General features: G+C 30.1%; 7 protein-coding genes across 16 annotated transcripts in view; 5 read left to right on the forward strand and 2 right to left on the reverse strand.

Moving 5' to 3' along the window:
- The window catches only part of LOC108737768 (zinc transporter 1), a 21895-nt gene extending 19090 nt beyond the window's left edge, over positions 1-2805 (reverse strand). Inside the window, exon 1 of one of the 4 annotated variants that reach the window (XM_025978956.1) lies at positions 2363-2801. The gene's annotated coding sequence lies outside the window, so the exon portion shown is untranslated. Of the gene's footprint in view, positions 1-2362 lie in introns of all 4 variants that reach the window. The other 3 variants (XM_025978958.1, XM_018470865.2, XM_025978957.1) reach the window with 3 other exon arrangements.
- A 141-nt stretch (positions 2806-2946) lies between these two features.
- Positions 2947-3883, forward strand: LOC108737771 (mitochondrial inner membrane protease subunit 1). Its single transcript, XM_018470868.2, has 2 exons — positions 2947-3346; positions 3399-3883. Exons 1-2 carry the CDS (start codon positions 3245-3247, stop codon positions 3744-3746), a joined length of 450 nt encoding a protein of 149 aa, XP_018326370.1. The 5' UTR covers positions 2947-3244; the 3' UTR covers positions 3747-3883.
- A 252-nt stretch (positions 3884-4135) lies between these two features.
- On the forward strand, positions 4136-12556 carry LOC108737776 (beta-1,4-mannosyltransferase egh). Its single transcript, XM_018470876.1, has 2 exons — positions 4136-5201; positions 10612-12556. Exons 1-2 carry the CDS (start codon positions 4398-4400, stop codon positions 11182-11184), a joined length of 1377 nt encoding a protein of 458 aa, XP_018326378.1. The 5' UTR covers positions 4136-4397; the 3' UTR covers positions 11185-12556.
- Positions 12557-12590: 34 nt separating this feature from the next.
- On the reverse strand, positions 12591-24064 carry LOC108737766 (tubulin-specific chaperone C). 4 transcript variants are annotated; one of them, XM_025978947.1, is made up of 3 exons: positions 23655-24064; positions 23498-23593; positions 12591-12720 (listed from the first exon to the last, which is right to left on the reverse strand). In XM_025978947.1, exons 1-3 carry the CDS (start codon positions 23782-23784, stop codon positions 12689-12691), a joined length of 258 nt encoding a protein of 85 aa, XP_025834732.1. In that variant the 5' UTR covers positions 23785-24064; the 3' UTR covers positions 12591-12688. The 4 variants fall into 4 exon arrangements, 3 of the variants coding, with proteins under 3 accessions (XP_025834732.1, XP_025834731.1, XP_018326366.1); XR_003232016.1 differs by lacking the exon at positions 12591-12720 and adding an exon at positions 22755-22850 and having other exon boundaries at positions 23363-23593; positions 23655-24055; XM_025978946.1 differs by lacking the exons at positions 12591-12720; positions 23498-23593; positions 23655-24064 and adding exons at positions 21588-22850; positions 23363-23470.
- On the forward strand, positions 12743-21354 carry LOC108737765 (uncharacterized protein KIAA0930 homolog). Of its 2 annotated transcripts, XM_025978941.1 has the most exons (7): positions 12745-13718; positions 13804-13964; positions 14666-15088; positions 15144-15543; positions 16206-16925; positions 20957-21106; positions 21181-21354. In XM_025978941.1, the coding sequence occupies exons 1-7, from the start codon at positions 13607-13609 to the stop codon at positions 21219-21221; spliced, it is 2007 nt and encodes a 668-aa protein (XP_025834726.1). In that variant the 5' UTR covers positions 12745-13606; the 3' UTR covers positions 21222-21354. The 2 variants fall into 2 exon arrangements, with proteins under 2 accessions (XP_018326364.1, XP_025834726.1); XM_018470862.2 differs by lacking the exon at positions 16206-16925 and having other exon boundaries at positions 12743-13718.
- On the forward strand, positions 18320-20032 carry LOC112905801 (sortilin-related receptor-like). The gene is made up of 3 exons (XM_025978948.1): positions 18320-18710; positions 18777-18938; positions 19731-20032. Exons 1-3 carry the CDS (start codon positions 18432-18434, stop codon positions 20022-20024), a joined length of 735 nt encoding a protein of 244 aa, XP_025834733.1. The 5' UTR covers positions 18320-18431; the 3' UTR covers positions 20025-20032.
- Positions 24065-24181: 117 nt separating the features above from the next.
- The window catches only part of LOC108737762 (sortilin-related receptor-like), a 13922-nt gene continuing 12137 nt past the window's right edge, over positions 24182-25966 (forward strand). For 2 of the 3 annotated variants that reach the window (XM_025978935.1, XM_025978937.1), the window contains exon 1: positions 24182-24649. In XM_025978935.1, coding sequence (XP_025834720.1) covers positions 24416-24649 — 234 coding nt within the window. In that variant the 5' untranslated portion in view covers positions 24182-24415. The remainder of the gene's footprint in view (positions 24650-25966) is intronic. The other variant, XM_025978936.1, reaches the window with a different exon arrangement.

Consider the following 25966-nt stretch of genomic DNA (forward strand, 5'->3'; position numbering starts at 1 on the left):
TTTTAAAAATATTTTTTTTTATATAAAGTTATCGACATTTAAATTATGTTGTTTTCTTGTGTTTGAATTACGAAACACGATAAAATGTTTGCAAAAATGCACATTTATTGTAAATTATTAAAATAATGATAATAATTAAGTACACATTAAAAACGTGTGCAAAATTCCTATTTCGTTAGTCACACGTGTACATTCAATTTATAATGATCAGTAAAAGTTTGTGTGACACCAATATCGTACGAAGGTTTAAAATGGTAAACAATTACCATTATTATGCACTCCTTATAATAACCTACGAAGGACTGAGCCATTTAGGAACATTTGAACATTTATAATGATAGGATTGACTAACAAATTAACTTCTTATTACTTTCATCAGTGCTTTTGCAAATGTGTAACTACGGTTTATTAATAAATAACTCACTAATATTATTAGCCATTTTCAGAACATCAGTAAATAAATATACATACAATAAAATTAAATATTACACCAAGCATTTTTTATTCGCATTTTTTTTTTGAAAAGCGATTTTATTTAATTGTTATAGATATTATGTATTAGTTTTTTATTTATTTATCTCATGGAAACATGATGAGTTATGTAACTCGTTTTGGATAAATTAATCGTTCTGGGATAATTTCACATATTTATAAAGCCATTATGCATGATTCTTATCTCTGTAATAATACATACGTGCCAATTATAAGTTGTTAAGTATTTTGAAACTAGCTTGTATTTGAGTACAGTTTACAAACCTGACTTAATAGTTAAGTACCTCAAACTTTTTGATCCGTAATCTACTTTTGTACCAGAAAAACGGGTATGTGTAGAAAAACATACAGGAAGGGGGTTAATTTAAATTTAAAACACCTACATGCGTATCTATTACAACATCACAAACTTCAACCGATTGTGATCATCAATAGAATTTTGAAATTACCATGACCGCATATACGTTAATACCAAGAAAATTACTAATAAAAATTTTGTGGAAACATTTTTATTTCGTACATAGACATATATACCTCTACTGTGGTCTTCTCAAGGATATTTAGAAAATTAAATTAATCGCTACTACAACTTCCTGGTAGATATATAAAAGGCCATATCAACACGTACCAGTCCATTTTATTAAATTAATTTACTGACATACCCCTTCCGGAAATATAACACAACATTTATCTGGGATGTTTTGCTGCACTTTTTGGTCCCTAAATTCGGGAAAAGCGTATTGTACCTAGTTTCTGGGCAAGAATATGGTAAAAAATTGTGTACGAGGCTTGTTAGTGAGGTAAACTCTCGGTACGGGGTGGCGTACTTTTTTCCCTAGGTGTATAATATGCTATTGTTACAGGGATATTACTTTCATCACAAACAAATTTCGATTTCAATTTACATATATTTTTTTACCATACAATTGAATTGAAATTACTTAGATATGTATGTATTAGCAAACATACATAATTACGGTTCGTAATCTTTAACTGAACCTATTTAGATTTCCTTTGTTCTTAAAATAAGTCCATAACATAGTAATAATCTCAACAAAAGATTACCGAGAGGATATTTAAAAATAGTGCAGACTGTAGACTGTAGAATAATATCCATCGCATGGAGGAGTCATTTAATACTAGATTTGGTAAAATCTTATAATTGAAATTAACGTTTTTTCTTTGTAAAATAAAAGTGTGTTAAAAATAGAAATCCATATTGTTAAAGATAAAAATTATCTTCATTTCTGCTAACAATGTTTATTAAACCTATGCTTACAATAATGTAATCATTAAAAAAGTATCTTTTGATAAAATTAAAACTATGAGTATCAAAAGGGTAGGTAATCAAATCAACATCGTAACGCAATGATTGGATACTCAGTTTTTTTTTAATAGGCTTTTGTAGGTAGATAGGTATAATACATGTAACTGTTAAACAGATATAGGTATACATGTAAATACTTTTTTGAGATAAAAATAGATTATACTTCGTTAACCAAAATAGATGAAAAAAATGAACTCAAGTTCAACTACCTAAAATTTAACTTGTTAATTACAATAAACTTTTAGTAATCAATAGTCCTGGTGGTGTAATATTAAAAAACGTACAGATTTTACAGGTAAATATATTTAATTGTACATTGCTTCCATGTTAAAATAGGTAGGTGTGCAGGTGTATATATTAATTATCTACCTTAAAATTAGTATATTTCTCAATATCTTCATTATTTATTAGACAATAGTATTCTGCACACTTACCTATATTTAAGCACCGTTCTTTGAAAAGCGAAAGTAAAAATTGTATTTGCAGGTAGTGTTAAATGAATTTTAACACAACATAATTTTATAAACATGTATTTCTACTTACTTTTAAAAACCCTTTGCAAATATCTGTCTCGTGCATGTATACCTAAATAGTTTTTCGTTTTATTATTACGAAACCATACACATATCACACTTTTAAACACGCATTTGAAACCAACCTTTCGGAGTTGAACGTTGTTTTGTCTTATACTAACTTTATTTTTGAAAAACACAAGGGTTTAATAACTACCGTCTAACATTTCAACATGTCAATGTCAAGTCACAATCACTAGCAATGTGTTCACCATTTAATCAGAGTAGATGAAGCGGACTGAAAACGTAATTCATGCAAACAATTCACTAATAATAATAATAACTCGTGTCGTATTATCACATTATTAAAACCACAGTTTTATCGTTTTACTTTGTTAAAGCATGATTAGTTCCACAGTACCATTTAGCTTTTAACACTGCTTAACAGTATCAGCAATAGATATTATTGTATAACTGAGTATGGTTGGTTGCAGAAGAAGTGTCGAAATTCAAACGAAAATGTACTAAATGAAGCCAACAAAAAAACAACTAGATTAAAATGTGGCTATGGCTGACTTAAAATAGATGTAAAATATAACTATAGTTTTAAATAGTTCTTATTTATAAGTAAAGTATTTTAAGTTACAAATAAAAATAATTTAGAAAAAATATTTGAACTTATAAAAAGATGTCATCATCAGTCAGTCTCTATGGATTGGCTACATAAAAACGGAGAAGGGGAAGGCGTTGGAAGGGGAAATAAGCGTGATGGGAAAAGCAGGAGGGAGAAGAAATTCTAACCTAAATTATGTGAAAAGAATTATAACCAAAATTTAAGATACATCAAAAGTTTTAATTCATTGCTGTTGAATGTATAAATATCATTTGTTAAATATCAGGGTAATTTCTGCAAATGAGACCTGTCTTAAGAAAAATTATTGGATCTGTTGCTGATATTGTAAAATACGCATGTATTGTTCATTGTACATTAGAATATGTTGGAGATTTTGTAATAGTAAGTTTTAAAAAATTAAAATAGGCATCTGATAAAACCAGATTTAATTTAGTGTAGTGGGCCTTCGATGGAGCCAACCCTTCATACAAATGACGTTTTATTGACGGAACATTTCACCCCAAGACTCAGGGATATTAAAAGAGGCGATATTCTTATTGTAAAGTGTCCCACAGAATGTGAACAGTTGATATGTAAAAGGGTAACAGCCCTTCCAGGCGATAAAGTCCAAGTTGGATATCAGTCTTCAGTAGTTATACCTATGGGGCACATGTGGCTAGAAGGCGATAATTATTTTAACTCATTAGATTCCAGATCTTATGGACCTGTTCCTCAGGGATTAGTTCGTGGAAGAGCGTTAATGAAAGTCTGGCCGTTCAGTAGCGCTTATGTTCTTAAATAAGTGTGTAGGTATTATATAAGTAAGTCTTAAAGTAATGTTATTAGTGCTTAAGATTGAAATTTTTGTATTATTATTGCTAAATCAATAAAAACTGAAAGCTCCTGTATTATTGCTGGTAATTAAAAAGAATGAAATAACAAATGTGTATTATGATTTGAATTTCAATTTTGAAATAATTCTCTGACCTCTGATAGGTCAATAGAAATTGGCGATCATAGATTAAGTTAGTCATTGATCAATGAACTTAGATGAGAGATACAGTGATCATTGAGATTCTGTTCATAGATTTTATCATCGGCCATCTGGAATTGTAGAGAGAAAGCTGAGTTGTGTTAGTTCGTAAGTATGAATACTGGTGTCGCTACAAAATTCAGGTTTAATAGCTACGATGAATTTTGAGAATTCCAGTTGCTACGGTAAACCGGCGGGCTTGTTGTTAGCCCTGCCATGGCTTTATACAAACGGAAGAAACTGTGACTGATTATTAATAATTCGGAAGGTTGTCTGTGATACTGAATTAAAAAATTAATGGCTTACTTAAATACCAGTGATTAAAACGATATTATATTGAGTACAAAATCAGGGTGGCTTTTTCTAATCTTGTGTAGTACCGACCTTTTTAAATAAATTTTATAAAAGCGCCGACTAACAATGTTTACCAATAAATTCAAACATTACTTGCACTGTTTAACGTTGTTTACTGTGATAATAATATTCGAATGGTTTACTGGAGGTGTTAAATTATTTGAAAATTCGGATCTTGAAATCAATCCCTGGGTGCGTTACGGCTACATGTGGACATTTGTGTTGTATTTTTTACGACTTATTACATTCCTTCCTTTGCCTCAAGTATTATTCAATTTTTTTGGTTTAACAATTTATAATGCATTTCCAAGTAACGTGACATTGAAAGGTTCGCCGCTGTTGGCACCCTTTATCTGCATTAGGGTGGTGACTAGGGGCGACTACCCCGAACTGGTACAATCAAACGTTAATAGAAATGTAAACAAGTGCATCGATGCTGGTTTAGAGAACTTTTTCGTTGAAGTGGTCACGGATAAGGCCATTGAACTTCAAAAACACCGAAGGGTAAGAGAAATCGTGGTACCCCCCTCGTATCGTACTAAAACGCGCGCTATGTTCAAAGCTAGAGCTTTACAATATTGTTTAGAAGATAATGTCAACATCTTATCAGACAACGATTGGATCGTTCATTTAGATGAAGAGACCCTTCTAACGGAAAATTCGATAAAGGGTATCTTGAATTTCGTCATGGACGGAAAACATCAATTCGGTCAGGGGTTAATTACTTATGCTAACGAAGAAGTCGTTAATTGGGTTACAACCCTAGCCGATAGTTTTCGCGTCTCTGACGACATGGGTAAAATGCGTTTGCAATTTAAAATGTTTCATAAGCCTTATTTCAGCTGGAAAGGATCGTACGTTGTTACTCAGGTGAGTTATTCATGTGTAACATTCTTTATTTATGTACTTGAAACATTTTTTTTGTTTCAACTAGGTATACCTTGAATAATTCAAAGGTCGTTTCGTGGTGGCATTTCGTGTTCACAAAAATCATTATTTCAGTGGCGTACTTATACATTTTACGTTACTAGATCGAATTAACAGAATTTTACTTAAGACTGAGATTGCTTTAGACATTTTGAAAAATAATATAGCATTGATTAATTCGATATTTGTACAATTATATGTATACCTAATAGTTAGGTTGTCGTGTACTAAAACCTGAATCAGTATCAAAAATACAAAGCTTCAAAGGTACTATAATTAACTACCTATTAACCCGGGCTAATGAATGAGAAGTTATCTATCAAAATAAGTAGAAGTATTTTTTATATTTATTTTTCAGTGTGTATTTTAATATTTTTCATTGGGAATTTCTTAACTTTTAAATCAAGCATTGCTTTACTTTTTATCTCGTAACGTAGTAAATAATCATTATGACCATCCATAACAGCGTTAACTGGAGGTGAGGTAATTTGTTTTGTTTGTTCCCGATCAACTTCGAAATTGTCAGTAATAATAAAAATTTATATAATAAAAAGCTTTGCTCTTTCATGTAGGTACTGCAATTACAAAAAATACCTCTTTACCATTTTTTTTTAACAAATTCTTTTCCCCATTATCACGTACAGTATTTGTTTATTCTATGAAAGTACATAATGCCTTGTTGAAAGTCGATTTAAAAAAGTCAATACATATATGCCAATTCGTTTACGATATAAAAAACGATGTAGGTACTCGTCACATTACCTTTATATTGTGTTTGCTATTTACCGGCAATTTCCAATTAAATTGCTGCTTTCGTCAGGTCTAATTGCTTACCAAACACAAATTAATTGAATCCCTGTGTTTTTGTGGATATCATTGCCAGATACAATAATAAATTGCAAGGTCATTTATAAACAGTACTGGTGCTTGTTGGTACTTACTTAATTGAAAGAGTCAGTTTTAATATTCATAAAATGCATATGTACAAATGCCATGTATTTATTTATTGCTAAATTGTATTCAGTCAACTAATTTCCTCAAAATCTTACTTAATTAGGTACCCCTTTTTTAAATTCAATCTGTATCTTGCGAATATTACTGTTACGCATATTTTTAAAGATTATATTTCGATTTAATGCTAACTACAATTCCTCGTAAATCAATAATTTCACTTCAAGACATCTTTTTTTTTATAAAATACATGCGCAAGCATAAAAATGATTGGTACAAATCAATTTTACATTTATATTACATAGGCACACCTATGTATACATTTATTCATAAATATAAATACAAACAATGGGTTTTTATAGATAATGCATTCATGAAACAATTTCTTTTGTACACATATCCGCATTAAAATGTTATTGTATAATAGTTTTTAGATTTTACTTACCATTGTAGATATAAAATCTATTTACAATCAAACCTCCCCGGCTCGAACCTCTTAATTCTAATCATTCGAGTTAAGGATTTCTAATTTGTCATCAAACATTGAATGTTTCTTTCGATGACATCCCTTGTATGCATATTTTACTGTCCATCTCTAATAACCCTCTACAGTCTCACATCACGACGTCAGACAATACAACTACTTCGTTTGTGTTGTCTTTTCTAGCGTAACTTTATTATCCTGGTCTAGTCTTTTTTTTTGTTTTCCATAGTGGAACATTTAATTGATTATCGCTGCGTTTGCCAACTGCATGATTAAAACAAGCGGAAACAACTTAAAAACAATTTGAAATTTTAATATGGAAAAAACAAACCCTAAATCCAAAATTGTGTCAAGTCTTTCATAAGGTTTTTAATACTTGAATTTTACGATTAAAGAAACATTCGTGGTAATGATAAGTGCCACTAAACAATAACATTCTTTCATAATTTTATTACTCGTTTAATTATCTATTTATAATAGTGTACTTTTACATAGAAAATTTCAAGCATTAATTGTCAGCAATACTAAGGTTTTATATTGTACTCTTTTGATACCTACATTGTGATCCTATTAGATATTATGTTATTTATTCATTTTCCAAATTGTTTTATAATTACCGTTCAATTACAGTTTTAACTTGATTCAAGAACAGGAAAAATCAGTGCAAAGAAGCGTTGTAAAAATGAACGTCTACAAATTTTATTATTTGGCTAGTATGTTGTTGGTTGTATGAGCTTAAGTACTCCAATTATCTTTATGACTATGCATCATTTCTGACATAATCGTCATACTACGGTCACGTAGGTATTTTATAAAAGGAAAATCAAATCATTTCAAAAATTTCACTAAACGAATTCAAATTTCAGTTTTTTTTTTAAATTGCACTTTATCGTATTGTTTTAATAAGGAAATAGTTATGCTGTAATTTTTTCAAAAGTAAATATCTACTAGGTACATTTATTCTATCTTTTAGTCGTACCTATTTGTCTATTTGAATCTTTTAATTCAATGTAATTTGCAGTATTGTGAAGAGCATTTGTAATTGAATGCATCCTTATAAATAAAAACGCATATATGCTGGTTTATTTATAGAAATGAGTACTTAGTTACAATTTTTAGTATTTAAATATGTCGTGACTTTGATAGTTATTTTTGAATAACCATCAAGTTGTGGGTTGAGTAACAACTTTTGCACAATTTTATTATTTTTTTATAATGTAAAATACTACTGCGCATATACGTAAAACCTACAGCACTTACTATTATTTATAGTAAGTATAGACAACCATGTAAAATTGACGTTTAAAACAAAGACTCAAAGGAAGTCTCAGGTAGTTGACCGTTTAATAAACCTTGTGGTTTGTAAAATACTTGTTGCAATTGTTTTTTGTTTTAATTGTATGAAACTATGAAACCAGTTTTTAAGCTATTGTTTGTTTCATGGTCCCCTAGGGCATTATAATATGTAGACAACAACATAAAATGAAAACGTTGTCGCTAATGGATGTATGAAATTGTGAGCGAAATATTTCTAAACCATGGATTTTTATTTAATTTTCTTTAATAAAGGCACGGTAACATCAAAACAAACCAGCGCTCATTTAAAAAGTAAGAGACCGTTTCAATTTCGAATAAACCGCAGAAAATATCCATCACAACACTTACTTCGTTCGTATTGTCTTTTCCTACCGTAACCGTAGGATTCTAAGCAATCAAATAATAGCAAATTTAATACAAAATCATAAGGAAAAAGCACAATAATGATAACAAATTTAACACTGGGTTAGTTGGGAGCTGAGGGTCGGTAAAAACGACCAACATTTTGCATGGAAAATATATGATGTCTCATTTTTTTTTTTTAAATAAATGTACCTGAGCGAACAAACACTTGTGACTATGTAAACTTTGTTATCTGAAGCAGTAGCAAGTCTAACGTTTTTGTCAACGAATAATATAAAAGAACAGCAAACATACAATCTGTTTGCTATATTGATAATATTGTGTTCACAAGCCTTGTAGTGCCGTTTGGGTCGTTATTATTAAAAATTAGACAAAGTCCAAGAAACATATATTCTGTGTTATCCAATGATGATTAATGACCTCCATCGGTTGAGCTCAGTAACCATATATAGTAAAAAAAAATTTAGTTAATTTTATATGTAGAACATACAAGAATAGTCTGGTCTTTAATCACAATAAAATTATTATCTTTTCAATCTACAGTTTCTTAGCTACAAAATGTTTTTTTTTTTTGAAAGTCGAATTGGAATTTCAAGTTTTAGCTCCAATATCCTAAAATATGTTCTGTTTGAATCCTAAAATGAAATTTGTTACAGTGGATAAATTAATAAAAAAAAAGTATACTAGAATTTGTAGAGTAGGTGTTCAGTAGTTTAATTTTAATCTTTATTTTTCCATTACAATTACAAATATTTGATAAACTGTTTCGACGAATAAACCACAAGACAATATTCGCATGAAATTGTTTATTTGCTGTTGTTACGTATAAAACAAAAAAATTACTGTTTTTTTCCAATGAATCGCAATGTCACTTTTACTGGAGTTTATTTTACGTAATTTGTTAGTTAATATTTTCAACTCAAAAATAATATGATTTTGACTTTTTTGAAACATTTTGACATGAGTAGAATTTCAAAATTTTTTGCTCTCTGTATCAAGGATTTGCACATTATGTGTGAAGCTTCTAACAGACGGACAGACAAACGTTTGACCTTTCCGGACGGAATCCTGTGAAATTTAAAAATGATGTTACTGAAAAAATGTCTTTTATAATGATAACAAGGGTCAGCGTAATCTCACATGTGTGGATCGTACGATATATTGTAACGGGCTGACAGTATACTCTAAAATTGGATAATAAGTAATACCATTATTATTGTAATATATTCATGATACTGCCACGAGCGGTTGTACGATTACGAAAAATTTTTTTTTAACAATAAAGGAGAAAACGTTCTCTTGTAATAATTGAGACATTATAATATATATTTTTTATATTTATTTGCAATGAGGGAGACTTTTTTATATAGATCACTCCAACGTATTTTTTATTGAAGATTTATGATTTTTATTTTACCTTTAATATTTTTTGGTCACATTAATAATTATATATATAATGAGTTATTATGTTCTGCTGAATCGTTTAACGGTGATATTATTTGTATTTGTATATGATTTTTTTTTTCGTTTTTAAGATTGAAATTTAACTGTTACGTCAAGTATTAAGTTTAGGTATTAGATGGTTAAAAAATTATAACGTTATCAATCTAAAGTAACAATTTGCATTTAATTAAATTCAATTGTCGACCTAAACGTTCGAAGGCATTCACTTTTTTAATATTATTTACGCCTTTGATGTCTTAATATTAATATTAATAAGTAATTATCTGATATTATTTTTAACTACGTATACGTAAGGTACTTAATCTAAATGTTCAATCTTAATGTGTTATTTATCTTTATATATACTTAATAGCTACCCGGAAGCAGTGTTTCAGCAGATCCCAAGTACATGTGCCATATATTAAATTAATAAATCGGCATCATTTATTCATTAAAAAAGAGTGCAGGACGATTGGCCACACAGCTTACGCGTACGTGACTTATAAAGAGTGTATTTTCGTGAAATTTGTTGTCTTTGGAGGGGCGAGCATTAGTATACATATGTATAGTCGTGAGTGGTATCAAAGGAATAGTACATGTGTCCAAAACACAAAAAAATCGAAAAAGTTCATTGTGGTACTGTTCACATGTCTAAAAATTTCTCGTTAAGTATACAGATATTGAAATAAAGGTGTGGTACTCGAGGAAAGAACATGTGTTTTTGTTTATGACTTACTAAAGTCATCATTACTTGGGATCCTTTTAGTGTGAAAAAGTAGTTCTCTTTTGTTTCAGGTTGGTGCTGAAAGGCAAGTATCATTCGACAATGGTCCTGATGGTTCTGTTGCGGAAGATTGTTTTTTTGCAATGAAAGCGTTTAGTGAAGGTTACACGTTCAATTTCATCGAGGGCGAAATGTGGGAGAAGTCCCCCTTTACCCTGTGGGACTTCATGCAACAACGAAAAAGGTGGGTGCAGGGCATCTTGCTCGTGGTTCATTCGAAAGCCATTCCGTGGAAGAAGAAGATCCTCCTGGCCATATCGTGTTATTCCTGGGTCACACTTCCCTTATCTACCTCCAACATAATCCTGGCGGCGGTCTGTCCTGTACCCTGTCCGCCCCTAATGGACTTCATAGTGGCCTTTATAGGCGCAGTTAATATCTATATGTATGTGTTTGGCGTAGTGAAATCGCTCAGCATACACCGTGTCGGACCTTGCAAACTTTTTCTGTGCATTCTCGGTGCTCTTTTGACCATGCCGTTCAACGTTGTAATAGAGAACGTTGCCGTTATATGGGGTGTTATCGCGAAAAAGCACAAGTTCTACGTGGTTAACAAGAACATAAAACCACCCACTATCGTCTGATCGTTGGTAATTACCTACCTATCTAATAGTGGAATCGTTACGTGAGGTGTCATAATTATTATTATTATTGCGTGGCCATTAGGAACGTTATTGTTCTGCGACTTCCCGATTTATTACTACATTTCAACACGAAAATTATCATTTTCCGAATTTATAGGCTATTGAAAAGGGGTTTTATGTTTAAATATGTTAATTTGGTACGTAAAAATAATAAAAACGCAAAGTACTACTAAATATGATGGTACGTTCTTGAGATCGAATTGAAAAAGCCCATTTTTTAGTTTTTTCACAACTCAAACATTATGTTCTACTGATGCAATGCAGATGCGGATGTGAACAAGTATGCGGAAGCAGAAGTCTGCATCAAAAATACTTACTATACTACGATATAATTCGTCCATAAATTCTTTTTTCATTTACTACAAAAAATATTCTTGTTCAAACTCTTCAAGTGCATAATTTTTGAGTTATCTGGACAAAACTAAAAATGGATTTTTTCAATTGGATCTCAAGAGCGCACCCTGACATTTAGCAGCACTGTGTGATTTCATCATTTTTAGTTGTCGAACTAACATATTTAACGACGCACCAGTACTTGATTTTTAACATATTTAATAGCCTATTATTAATATAGACCTTATGAATTATTGTCTGCTACAATTTATCCTCTGAAATACATGAAATAGTAAAACCGTAGACAAAACGTTTTAAGTACACCACAGTACAGTTTCTTATCTATTTAAACTAAAATTATTTTATTTTTCTGTTAAATTGCCTAGAAGCTAGAAGCGTGCTCATATTTTTTGTTGATTTGTTTGTAGATTAATTATTATCCCTAGGTTAAGCATAAAAATTGCACAAATTACATTTAGATACTTCTACCGATTGAAAAAATTCGAATTTTATTTGACTGATAATTAAGCTTTATTTAATAACACAAAATCTTCACGTTTTATATAAGTCCGAACAGTGTGTGAAACGTAGATCTGAATTACATAATATTTAATATAAATTATGTAAAGTTTGATACCTGTAATACCTAATACTGTTACTGATATTACAGTGAAGACCAAGAAAACCGCTTTGTCATTATTGTGACAAGAATCTCACTTTAGAATGCTCCTTGTACATATTAAGATAATAATATATTCTCAAATGTTCTATTTATTTTCAAGTTAAATACTATCTTATGTTGGTCTTTGCTGTGTTGCAACAAGATCTGATAATGCGTATGTGAAAAAACACCAAGATATTTTTACTTTTGATATTGTTTTGTTGACTTGGATAATGCATATATTTTGCTCATTTTTTTTTGTCAAAGTGTTAAAATCGTCATGGTTTGCAATAATATCTAATTAAATAAATTCATTGATTGAAATGTTTTATTTATACNTGATTTACCGCTGGTGTTTCCTTCTGTGTTGTTATTTTCAGAAGTGCATAGCCACTAAAACTGCACACAAAGAGCCAAAATGCAGATTTTATAATTTTATCGGCCATACATCTAAGAACTTGTCCTCTTCCAGTAATCAGAATCTATCAAACTGCTCATTTTTTTTTGTCAAAGTGTTAAAATCGTCATGGTTTGCAATAATATCTAATTAAATAAATTCATTGATTGAAATGTTTTATTTATACATTATAATAAGTGCCATTTCGATAAAACGTTCCAGGTAAGTGAATGTGGCTGCAATATTTGCAGCGAATTGATTCATTTTTCGCTAACAAGTGATTGTTTTAACACTGTTTTGTATGGTCAATTAAAACTTTGAAGAATACAACAGCAAATGACGAAACGTTAGCAGAAATAAAGATAATTTAGGAAGCCTACATTAAAAAAATATCGAAATACGTGTATCATTAGTTGAATAATGTTTTATTAAATTTAAATTACAAGGTATCAGATTAATGAAGTCTGTTTAATATGCTCTGCATAATAATGATGTATATTACCCAAGGAATGCTGTCTGCATTCAAAATTAATTACATACCTATTACTAATTTGTAGTGCAATAGGTACATACACGGATTTTTTCTGTGAAAACTACAAAATTATTAAGTAAAATATCTAATTAATTCTGTCTAAAGGGCGGACCATTTGTATTTAAAACAGTTTCCCAAAAAGAAAAATATAAAAATGATACAACTTTACACAAGATTTAGAAATTATATTTTGGTCGATAGTATTATTTGTCGTTCATAATCTAAAATTTGTTTTTCTTTGATTGTACGAATTTCCATTGTTCTTTTGTGAATGTAGTGGGTGAGTATGCGCAAAATGAGTCATTTGCAATCGATTTAAAACGTTAACGCGACCCTACCATCGAAGCTGCTTTCACTTTTCCCCGCATTGAAATGTTTTCCTTGCTACCCCGTTAAAGTATTTTTACCAAAAAATCAAGAAATAAAACACAATTTCGTTATGGCCTTCTCAAACAATTCATCTATTTTAAAACCTCAAACCCCTTTGGAACAGTTACTCGAAGAAATTAATTTTCAAAGGACCAAAGAAATGAGACAGCTTCTTAAAGATGGTATGATTTTTCTTATTTAATACATATAGTAAATTAATATTGTTCGTTTGTTTTTGATAAACAATGGAATTCATTGACTGTACAGATTCGGATTTTATAATGCTTCAAGGCACAACGTATTGGACAGATTTGTTCGTAAGACATTTCCTGTTTCAAAACGAATCATCGATAGATAGTGATGATCTTTTATTTTTTGTAAGGAAAAAACACGTCAAAGGATCACCTAGATATCTTCCTAAATTCGAGGTGAGTTACGGTGATTTAAAAAAAAATTATATATTTATGCTTTATATTTTAAAATGACAAAAAGTTTTTTAAATGATTTACCTGACTATGAGTGAGTAATTTATGAGTACACGTATGATTAATTACATAGGATTAGTTAAGCTGTATATTCTGTTACGAGATACATACCTACATATCTAGTATAATTACGCCCTAATTAAGGTCGTTTTTATGTGAGGAATTATTACTTTAATTGTCCTATTCTACTTACCGACAATTAACTTTGCTCTACAATATTTAAGTTCCCCCCAAGAAATCCTCTGACGTATATTCTTCGATAAACATGTTTTATTTAAAAATAAATATGTAGTTAATGTATCTTTCTTGATTACATAAATAATGCTTTTATTGGAGTTAGCAGTTGATTGATGTTCTTTTTTGGGTATATCAACACATTCATATATTTGTTATTCAGTTAGCATTTTTTTATGTTCCTTTGCCTATTTTATTCATTAATAGTAAGTGTATCAAATGATTAAACCACAAAAGCGTTGAATTTACATAAGAATTCTTTGATAAAAATCAGCGATTAGTAACTTCCTTCCTACATTTATACGTAATGTATAATAAAATCTACTTACTACTGAATTAAAAAATAAGGTTTTAATTTCTCTTTTACTATTTTATTGCAACACAGAATTTTTTATGGTTCTTATTTCTAGACTGAAGTTGATGTGTTTAGAAAAGATAGTCGTAAGCTTCCTATAGGCGATCCAACAGTTGATTGGGAAGAGACTGTTTATTTAAATCTAATTATTCATCAATTTGAGTATACGTTAACTTTGGCAATTTGTACACGAACGAGTCCTAAACAGTTGCAAGTTCTTAAACGTCATTCCCAAAAGGTTTATGCATCTCCCAGTCGAAGAAGAATGGACACCAAGGGCGATGTAGAGGAGATAACGTATCCCCACATTTGCTTCATGGTGGACAATTTCGACGAAGTGTTTTGCGATATCCTGGTAAGGGATGGCGAAATGGTTTGTGTCGAATTAGTAGCTTCTGACAAGGAAGGGTCGGTTCAAGGGGCAATTTTTCTAGGATCGATAAGATACGATGCACTCAAAAAAGTTTACGATGCTAGAGTAAGTTGCTAAATGTGTACAGGGTGTTAAAAAGTCATTGAAATTTAAATTTCAGCAATCTAGTTTAAGCACAAAAGTAGCACAAAGAATGACATTTGGTTTGTTTTCGAATTCTGCATCCCAAAGATGCGAATTCGTTCGGATGAAAGGACCTCAGGGTAAAGGACATGCCGAAATGGCTGTTACAAAACCTAAAGGTTCGGGTGCGGAGACTCCTTCATCCGAACCCGGTTTTTGTGCGACTGATATTTGGGATTCTGACTGGGAAGAAGATTCAGAAGAATTTTTTATTTATCGTCATCAACGAAGACTTAGCGATCCAAGTTCCAATCTAAATAATTTCGTTAGGGGTGGATGGAAATCTAAGCTTGATGTGAAATCCAGGTCTGAAAACGAAGGACTTGATTACATGGACAATGGGTTTGCAGAAATCGAAGCAGGAGATGTAAGAGATGGTATGTTTGTTTATTCCCATATATATACGTATGGTTTTGATTTTTTATTAAACATTGCATTCGTTTTCTTATTGTTACATTAATTTTCTAATAAATTAATTTACAAAGACTTTGCGAAATAAATCAAATTATTACAAAAACATGCCTTGTCTTCAATATAATTTATTTTTTTGTAATAATTTCTTGCATGTTAAATTTATTTTGAATAGACGGTTCAGTTGCATGTTCAAAAAAGTTATTAGATTTTTTTTTGGTAAAAACATTTTTAAATAATAATGTTATAAAACTTACATGAAGAATAGTTGCCATAGGTAGAGGGGAATATGATTACTGATACATATGTCAGTGTTACTAACATAACAGAAAAAACGAAATGCTTAAACTCAATTCACCGAGGGGAGAGTTATATTTTTTTTATAAAACTTTTACAGTAAGTAACTATTTTATGAAAACGCTCTTTAAATACTGTATGAAGTAGGACTAGAACTTAGTCTATTAAAATAAATGACGAAACATGCCGTAAATATACATGAAATTATTTCGTTACTTTTTACAAACGAAGTGTTTGTTATACATCAGTAATAATAATTTGTAGAGTAGTAGTATCTACATGAAATTATAACAGTTGAGTAACTTTTTTCTTTTTCTCTTTTTGGTTGTAGTTAAGTTTGGTCCTGCTTCATCGGCATCTAAAGATGGTTGCTGTGGTTGTTTTCGTCATTATCGGAAGGAGTCGATAGCCTTATCTGAGGTTTACCATCACTCGTGTACTGCTAGTTGCTTAGAAAGAGGTCCTTTAGATCCCACAGGAGAACAATGCACTTGCCCCACAAATAAGCCCAACAAAAGTAAACGTAAAAATCAAAAAAAGCTTAAGAAAACAACCACCGATTCGGATTCCAGAAAAACACCCACCAACGAATTTGAATATGCGGATGATGCCGTAAATTTAGCGAATGATTTTTTTGGGAAAAATGATTTACAATCAAAACGTTACGAACCAAAAACTGATAGTAATGGTTTTTTAAACGTAAACGGAAGCGTGGAATTACCCTGTTCTGAAAATGTCGGGGGATATTCTTTGTCTAACACGAGGCCAGTGTTGCAAATAAATAGGGATAATAAAGGCGCTCATCAAGTACATAATACTAAAAATAATAAAAGTAATAACAACGCCGATAGCAATACAATGTCTGAACCGAAAATAATTTTTAATATTGACCCTAATTATAATAAGGTAATTTATAAAAAGCTTAACGGTTTATGCACTCTGCCCAAGATGAAAAATAGACACAAGCTCGTTGCCCTACCCCCACATAGAATTACACCAGATGGTACTCATATTTACTATTGGTGTGACTTAAATCGAAAAACTGCAAACGGTAAGATACTTTATATATATATNCAATACATTATATCATTTAATAGTCAAGAAGGAAACATGCTGGTTTAAATCTAAATTTAAACTTGATTAATATATTGTAAGTGTAACTTAATGTGATAAATAATAAATTAATTGTAAATTGAATCAAGATTCTAATTCCGATAAATTTAAGAATATCAGAATTGCATACATATATTTTATGTTCTATTATTTACCACAATTTTCTTACGTCTCATAAGTGAGCAACCAGCTTTTTTTGTTGATTCCTTCATTATTACTTCGTGGATTTCTTAACATTAATTAGCGTTATGAGTAATTTATTCTCAATAAATGAAAACTAAAATAACGAAAAAGAAAATGAAATTGCAATATGTGAAACGACAATTTTAATAAATTAGAACGTTAATGTCCATTGTTAACTAGGCATTTTTTTTGCAAAATAAGAATTTGCAATTATTAAGAATTATTGCTGTTGCTAAAAGAAAATTGCAAGGTTTGGAGGCATAATTTATTTGCTGGAGTTACTTTTAATGTAGGTATGATGATTTATGCATGAGTCACGAAAGTATCATAGTTCAGTTTTCTTTTCTGTTTCGTATTATTAAAACAATTATTATTAGTTCTTATCAAATATTATAAAAGTAAACATAAAAAGAAGAAGAAACGATTGATAAATTCAGTAATTTTTTAATATTACGAAAAGAAGTAAATGCAATTGAATTGAAATTATGATGTATCAAAAAAATATATTGGAAGCAATTAGCTAATGGCAGTGACATTTATTTCTGTATTTTATTTGTATTGGTCGCTAATTTGTATTAACTTAATATACATACTTGTAATAAAAAATAATTTGCAATTAATTTGGTCCAAAAACCGACATTCTTTTAGAATTTAGATTATTTAACCAGTTTATTTATTAGTTATTCCTGAATGTGTACTGGTTATTATAATTTTATCTTTGATTGTTATTGTTTATCTTTATCGCTATTTACTAGGATACAGTGAATTTATACAAGTATAAAATTGTTTATTGTTTTGCTATTATCATTACTTATTGTGAATCATTCTCACGTGTTTTGTTATCTGTTTTCTAGAGTTTGTGTATATGCAATAACTATTTTAAAAGGGTGCTTTTATGAGTTTAGCCATTAAGCAAGTGGCATTAAAAAAATGTTTAAAATATGTATAAACACTATTTATTTTATCGTAAGAATGGAAAGTTACTTTCAACTTTCCACCGACTTTAAGAAAAAAAAGGGGACTCGGTTGGAATATATTTTTTTTTGTGTGAATGTTACGCGATTTCTTCGCCAATTGTAAATTGATTTTAATGATTCTTTTTTAATATATAAGTTATATAGGTCGCATTTAAATTTGAAGAAAATATTTCACCTGCAAAGGTGCAAAATTAGAGGATAATAAAAAAAGTAGTCGGAAATTAACGCAACCTCGTTGCTTCTGTCAGATCTTTTTAACTTTTTTACTTTAAATATGTGCAAAAATGAGCATTGCATTTAATGATTTTTTTCAGATCAATCACCTAAATGATAGCCATAAGCATTTGATGGTGCAATGGATAGGTAAGGGTAGCGACGTAATTATTTGTTTGGCTCGCGATCCTCCTACATCGTATGAAACTGATGTTATGAACTCCTCCAGCGTTTATATATCTTATGATTACGGTAATACCTACGAAAATAAAACTGAATTATTCAAAATTTCGAATAAAACGTATTCTGTCGTGGAGAAGTTCTACAACCATGAAAAGTACAACACTCATGTAAGTTTGCAGTTTCTCTGAAATCTATCGAGTAAGACTCCTGTTTAAAAAATTATTTCTTTATAGTTTGTCTTTACGGACTTGAAAAATAAAGTCTTATTTACGACCAAGAATCATGGAAGAGATATTAAAAAAGTGCAGTTGAAATTTACGCCCAGTGAAGTATCTTTTCACGAATTTCAGCCCCAAATTTTCCTGATTTTGGACAAAGTTGATTCTAAACGGCCTGTAAGTATTAAAAAAATCATTGCTTATTATCTAAAAACTGAAAAAGGTTGTAAGATTGTTTTTGTATGGTCATAGTTTAAATTTCTATAGTTTTTGCAGTAATGAGTCTACGACCTTAATAAAAAGTCTGTCGTCATAATGTTTTTGTTTTTAAATTCACTTTACAAATGTATTTAGTAATAATCAATAATGGCTTCGTACCAAAAAGAAAAGCTAATGAACTGTGAAATATTTGAAAAGCAAACATCAAAGTCTGACTCAGTTATTATTTTGATGCAGAAAAATATAATACATATGTACTTATGTGCGTAGTTCTTTTATCATTAACGTCGTTCATTGTCCAATAAAAAAAATTCTATTCGCCTAGGCATAATCTATGCATATTAAAACATTGAAAATATTTACAGAAATAGTATGTAATTGAGGAAATAAAGGACGTGTTAGAAAGATTTTTTTTCTCGAAACTTTTCATATTTCATATTAAATGAAACAGGTTGAGTTTCTAGATAGTGTTATCATGTCTTTGCTTATGTGGAAACGTTTCGCCGTGCTGAGCAGACGCATATTCAGTGCGTTTTGTTTCGTAGTGAGAAGCCGAACGAACATTATGACGAAACGTCTGCTGCAAACGACACTACAGTACCTATTACCTAGGAACTTGGCCTGTTTCAGAATGCCTTAAAACCATTTTTTGGAAATTTTCAATGTTAAAACTTAAAAACTACTGACCTAATTGTAATGTAAACATTTTTTAGTAAGCGGATTTAATGTTTTCCAAACAACATTTTCTAGCTTTACCTTACTGAAGATTTCGGAGATAGTTGGCAGATAGTAGATGAGTTTGTGGAATCTTTTCACTGGATTTCTGAAGATAGCACTAAACTTAGATTAGTATTGCAAAGGAATGAACCAGGGGGTTGGAGCAGTATTTTTTATTGTATGGACATAACAAAGGACAAAAGGTGGCATTTGTATGCCACTGAAGTTAAACATTTTTTCGTGAAAGAGGATTACATTTTCTTTACCAAAAATGCCAGCAAGGTAAGAGCTTATAAAAGAAACTATATCTGTAAAGATTTAGACTAACAAAAAAAAAAAAAGAAGCAAGAAAAAGTTGTGAAAAGTATAGAGTAGACTAACTTAATGTGATAAATAATAAATTAATTGTAAATTGAATCAAGATTCTAATTCCGATAAATTTAAGAATATCAGAATTGCATACATATATTTTATGTTCTATTATTTACCACAATTTTCTTACGTCTCATAAGTGAGCAACCAGCTTTTTTTGTTGATTCCTTCATTATTACTTCGTGGATTTCTTAACATTAATTAGCGTTATGAGTAATTTATTCTCAATAAATGAAAACTAAAATAACGAAAAAGAAAATGAAATTGCAATATGTGAAACGACAATTTTAATAAATTAGAACGTTAATGTCCATTGTTAACTAGGCATTTTTTTTGCAAAATAAGAATTTGCAATTATTAAGAATTATTGCTGTTGCTAAAAGAAAATTGCAAGGTTTGGAGGCATAATTTATTTGCTGGAGTTACTTTTAATGTAGGTATGATGATTTATGCATGAGTCACGAAAGTATCATAGTTCAGTTTTCTTTTCTGTTTCGTATTATTAAAACAATTATTATTAGTTCTTATCAAATATTATAAAAGTAAACATAAAAAGAAGAAGAAACGATTGATAAATNAACAAGGTCCAAAATACAAACAACACCTACGTTTTTATGTTTCCAGGAGTCAATTAAGCTTTTTACTATCGGTAATCAATCAAATTCGCCTTTCTGTTTTTTCTAATCATTTTTGAATAACTTATAGGTAGTTTTTTCCCACCTTTCTCCTTAATTCCTACCCTTCTTATTTACTCCTGGTTAGAAAATTACCGTCGTACAACTCGTACTTTCTATACGATGTAAATATTGGATTTGCATATGCACTGTTACATAGTTACGTTTATTAGCTTGTAGTTTTTATCGTTTAACAATGCTAGATATTTACAGAGTTGGACGACGGGGCATATAATCCTTTGTGGACCATGAGAGGATTTACTCAGACGTTTCATTTTTGGAAGGAGAATAAAAGAGCTCAATCCACTCCCCTTAATGCATTTTTAACCTACATCACTCTTCCTTGGTGGAGTATTGCTAAAGGTAAGCTTTTAATTTAAAAAAAATATTGCTATAGCTTAATACTAATTAAACTATTAAACGTGTCTTTTTTTTAGATATTCTTGACCATCATGAGGCACCTATTTTAACCTTTTAGTACTTATTTATTACTATTCCAATGAGAATGAATGGTTTTGAACGATTTTGATGTAATGATTAACAATATACCTATTTATTATTAGACTTAAAGTGAAGTATAAACATTCCTTTTAATAAAACTGTTCATTTTTGTTATTTTTTCTTTCATAAATAGGATTTATTCAACTGATTATACGTTTGTATACTTCATTACCATTTTCTAATGTACTTTTGAAGAGGACCTTCCCCACTACCTTCATGCCTTGCACTAGAATGTGGGTTGGAGGGGTTTCCCCCACCCATTTTTCTGAATTAGTAAAACTAAAGAAAACCACCTTATGGAAATAAATCTAATTAATTAACGGACGGATAATAAAAAAATTGTAAATAACTGACATGTTTATTACATTTTTTACTAAATATTTACAATACTAAGAAGACTGATTAAATCACACTAAAAATGTATTAAACAAGCTGGGTACAAATACTACTTTATTATTGTGTAGACCAGTTCTTTTGCATGTGTTTCTCATCTAAAACTCTCCAGTTTGGTGATGGTTTGTCTACATTTAACCAGTTAAAATCATCAATTGCAGTCCAATTATTTTTTTCTTTATTAAGACCTGAATCTTCAAAGTCCTGTTCAATATTGTTGTATTTTAAGTTGTATGGGGCAAAACTGATATCTTTGCAGTCTTCTATGATTGCTCTGCTTGTAACATGTAAATATATTTGAACACTTTGAGAACTGTGCAAACGAAGTTGTTGACAAGCTACTACAAAAGTACAGTTTCTACAATTATTAGCAAATATAGAAGTTGATACAGGGCCTGATAACACTATGCATTCCACCATTTTGCTCATATGAAGTGTTGAAGGATTTCCAAATATTTTAATAGTACATTTTGATAAATTTTGTAATCTAACATCATTTTTGGAAACTGTTTCTCTGTCCATCTTAAGATTTTGGTTTGAAATATTTTCAAAACCACAGTTTTTAACAGGAATATAACATTTTGATAATGAACTAGAATCAACTTCATCTACAACGTTCTTTTGATCACTAGGCACTGGTAGTTTTACAGTGTTCTTATTGCGATTTTTGAATGAGAATTTCTTTTTGGGCAATAATTGTTCTTCCAATCTATTACATTTGCTGTTCAATTCGTTTAAAATTTCTTGGTATCTTTTGATATCATATACCCTCAGAAATATATTAGAAGAAGCTACAAACTTTTGAAGTTGCAAAATTTTTTTTGAAATACTATCAAATTGTTCAGGTAATTCTTTTGTTTCTAGATTATTTAAGCCATTAAGATCGTTCTCAATACCTGCACGCTTTTTATTAAATTCATTATCAAAGTATTCTATCTTTTCATTTTCTGCAGCTGATAAATTTTTATCATCTTGTTTTTTTTTAAGTTCTAGTTGACGTTCCGTTTCACGTTTTAATAAATCGCAAATTTTGTCACACCGTCCTTCCAGCACTTCCATGGTAATTATTTCCCTACTTTCTTACAGATTTTTCAATTTCCTCTTTAGTTGCTCTATAAAATGGGGTGTTTGACTTTGAAGCTGAAGATAAAACATCCATAAACTGCTGTGACTGATTTCTTCTTTCTAAAGGTGGATCCACACCTCTTAAATTCTACAAATAGAGAAATAAAATTAATTACAGGAATTTCATATTATTAGTTTCAAGGTTATGATTTACCGCTGGTGTTTCCTTCTGTGTTGTTATTTTCAGAAGTGCATAGCCACTAAAACTGCACACAAAGAGCCAAAATGCAGATTTTATAATTTTATCGGCCATACATCTAAGAACTTGTCCTCTTCCAGTAATCAGAATCTATCAAACGAATGTTTGTATTTCCAAATTTATCGTCTAACGTATAGTAAAATTCCAATATTTTCGGAAAATTGTTGCGCATATNTTGGCGAGAACAGCTGACGAAGGGCTGCAGCCAGGGCCGTACCAATCGAAATTTCTTCCGATTAAATAACTTTAGGAGCCTGTATCTCAAGCTCCATTGGTTTCCGCACGGAATTAATGCTACCACACGATTCTACTTAGTGAGTACTACCTACCTGACTAAACTTCATGTCTCAATTCCAATGTCAACTAATGTAAAAAATGACCGTTCCAAGGTTATGATTTACCGCTGGTGTTTCCTTCTGTGTTGTTATTTTCAGAAGTGCATAGCCACTAAAACTGCACACAAAGAGCCAAAATGCAGATTTTATAATTTTATCGGCCATACATCTAAGAACTTGTCCTCTTCCAGTAATCAGAATCTATCAAACGAATGTTTGTATTTCCAAATTTATCGTCTAACGTATAGTAAAATTCCAATATTTTCGGAAAATTGTTGCGCATATAAAGTCGAAAATCTGAAAATGTTTAATTTTGAATAAAAAAATACGGTTACCATGCAAACCAATACGAACTTACCCCTTTCTCTATTTAATTTATACCAAACACCGTAACTAAATGCAAAGGTAATAGCTTCAACCACAAACAACGCAGTAGCACTTTTAATTAGAATTTTTCTACCCAAAGGTTTCGGATATTTTGGAAGCATGCTACTTTTTTCGTAAATAAATTAACATTTGTTCGTCACTAAAGTTTGTCATTATCCATCTCATTATCTAAATTTGGGCAGCACAGATTGGTAGCACTTGAGAAGTAACCATAGTAAATTATATGATATATGGGTATGGTAAATTCCTTATAATTGTCCTCAGTTATTGTCCCACATATATTACCGGTAGTGCTAATGAATAAAAAAACGGAAAAAACCTGAATTTTCTGTTTAATCCATTAAAATAATGAAAATGGAATCTTCATTTTGCTGAATGAAAAACTAGAATAAGGGACCAGCCATATAATACATAGCATGTAGTGACTTGCTAATTCGTTATAGGTTAATCTATGGTTATCAATGTTTGCTAGGTTTGCCAGCCTGGTAGAGTAATTTAGTCATTGTTTATGACAACGAATTATATTTTATTCTAATTTGTTCATTATTCGATGAGCATTAACGGTTTGTGCACGTACTTTGACGTTTATCAGCTGAAGTGTTCAGGTGTAATTTGTGGTGTAGAAATTAACTGTATTGTGTCACGTTAGCGGTACTTCTAATTACTGACATTAAAAAAACATAATTAGTTAAATTTTTGCTAATGTGATGTGAATAAATAAAACGCTTTACAATGTCGATATCACATTGTGCAATTATTGTTTGTGTTCAATTAACTATTATATTTATTTTACAATTTGGTGAAGCAGATTTTCAAACATTATCGGCATTTACAAAATCTGGGAAAAATGTGTTGACATTAGATGCATCTAACTCTTTTATTAGCGAAACCCTCCAACCCCAATCTCGTATCAGAAGGAACTCTCTGAAAACGATGAATTCCACCCAACCAAGGATTATAACACAGGTAAACAAATAAACAAGATACTTTGTATGACTTTCGTTATTCCTACATATTTAGGTGCCAATTATTCTATTATGAAGCCTTTTATACATAGATTGAATTAAATGATGCCCACTTTCATGACAATAGTTTAATGTACCAGGCATGTTTATGCTCTAGAATATGTTTTAAAAGGCTTCAGAAAAATATTTTAAAATCTACTTAGAACCGTATAAAATCTTCTGGATGTTTGCCAGTATCACAAACATTTTGTTGACTATTAAAATATAATCATCCTACAACAAAGAGTGCGATATTTTTAAACTCAAAGATTTGAAAACTTTTATATGTATATCATAATCATGTTATTAATTTCTTAAATTAAAATTATTACGTACCTGTCAGCTACCCTTACTGAAAGATTCTAAAAAAATTCCACAAATATAAAAAGAAAACGTAAAAGCATAAAACAAAAGGATGTTAATCTGTTTACTACATTTCCAATACTTTATTATCTAATCTTTTGTATACTAATGCTTTACATGAGAGTAATTGTTTTAATTAATTCTATAGCATTGTCAATTTCTTTATTAAAAAGTTGATACCTGTAAGTAGTTTGATTTTAATAAAGATATTACTTCTAAATGAATCAAGAAAATTACAGGTGCTTTTGTAAACTTTATTATTTGTTACTATAGTATTTGAAAATGCCAAATTTCAATGTATTGATAAGTTTCGTATGGATATATATTGGGAGGTGCCATGTTGCTACCCTTATTTTGATTTTGTTTTTGCTTTAACTTACAAAGTTATAGGTAATAAGTTGTATCTTTTTTTTATATATATAAAACCGTTAACTATAAACGTTTATTACAATTTACCGATATATATATTTTATCTACGTTATATAAAATAAAAAAAAGCACGTACAGGGGAATTACCTAATTTGATCATTCGCATTTGGTATTTCCCCTATATTGGAATGTGTATGTAAGCTTTCATATTTTTTTTATTGATTATTATAATTCTAGAATATTTTATCTTTTCTCCTCCATTAAGTAGTTTGTGTATAAAATAATCTATATGACTTTACATTGATATCTTATTGGTCAGTATTTTACAATCGAGATATGTATTTTGCGAAGTTTCAAAGCTAATATCTTATTAGTTTCGGGAACCGTCAGAGGAACCTGAGGTTAATTTATAGTTACAATCAATATATTTATCAACCGAAGTCTAACTTTAATAAAACGTTTATTACATTGGTGTGTTATGCTAGATTTAGATTTGATTGAACAAAAATGAAGAAACAGTACATTTCAATACATTATATCATTTAAT

This window comes from Agrilus planipennis, unplaced genomic scaffold (assembly GCF_000699045.2).
Source record: "Agrilus planipennis isolate EAB-ADULT unplaced genomic scaffold, Apla_2.0 scaffold185, whole genome shotgun sequence".
Taxonomy (NCBI): Eukaryota; Metazoa; Arthropoda; class Insecta; order Coleoptera; family Buprestidae; genus Agrilus; species Agrilus planipennis.

What these genes read in the sequence shown, in the direction of transcription:
- LOC112905801 (XM_025978948.1), top strand. Translation starts at nt 18,432, where the DNA reads ATGAGCATTGCATTTAATGATTTTTTTCAGATCAATCACCTAAATGAT. An exon ending in ATGAAAAGTACAACACTCAT is followed by an intron (nt 18,711 to 18,776) that starts GTAAGTTTGCAG and finishes ATTTCTTTATAG; the next exon opens with TTTGTCTTTACGGACTTGAA. An exon ending in AAGTTGATTCTAAACGGCCT is followed by an intron (nt 18,939 to 19,730) that starts GTAAGTATTAAA and finishes AACATTTTCTAG; the next exon opens with CTTTACCTTACTGAAGATTT.
- LOC108737771 (XM_018470868.2), top strand. Translation starts at nt 3,245, where the DNA reads ATGAGACCTGTCTTAAGAAAAATTATTGGATCTGTTGCTGATATTGTA. An exon ending in ATGTTGGAGATTTTGTAATA is followed by an intron (nt 3,347 to 3,398) that starts GTAAGTTTTAAA and finishes GATTTAATTTAG; the next exon opens with TGTAGTGGGCCTTCGATGGA.
- LOC108737776 (XM_018470876.1), top strand. Translation starts at nt 4,398, where the DNA reads ATGTTTACCAATAAATTCAAACATTACTTGCACTGTTTAACGTTGTTT. An exon ending in GATCGTACGTTGTTACTCAG is followed by an intron (nt 5,202 to 10,611) that starts GTGAGTTATTCA and finishes CTTTTGTTTCAG; the next exon opens with GTTGGTGCTGAAAGGCAAGT.
- LOC108737766 (XM_025978946.1), bottom strand. Translation starts at nt 22,696, where the DNA reads ATGGAAGTGCTGGAAGGACGGTGTGACAAAATTTGCGATTTATTAAAA.
- LOC108737765 (XM_025978941.1), top strand. Translation starts at nt 13,607, where the DNA reads ATGGCCTTCTCAAACAATTCATCTATTTTAAAACCTCAAACCCCTTTG. An exon ending in GAGACAGCTTCTTAAAGATG is followed by an intron (nt 13,719 to 13,803) that starts GTATGATTTTTC and finishes TTGACTGTACAG; the next exon opens with ATTCGGATTTTATAATGCTT. An exon ending in AAATCGAAAAACTGCAAACG is followed by an intron (nt 16,926 to 20,956) that starts GTAAGATACTTT and finishes AGATATTTACAG; the next exon opens with AGTTGGACGACGGGGCATAT.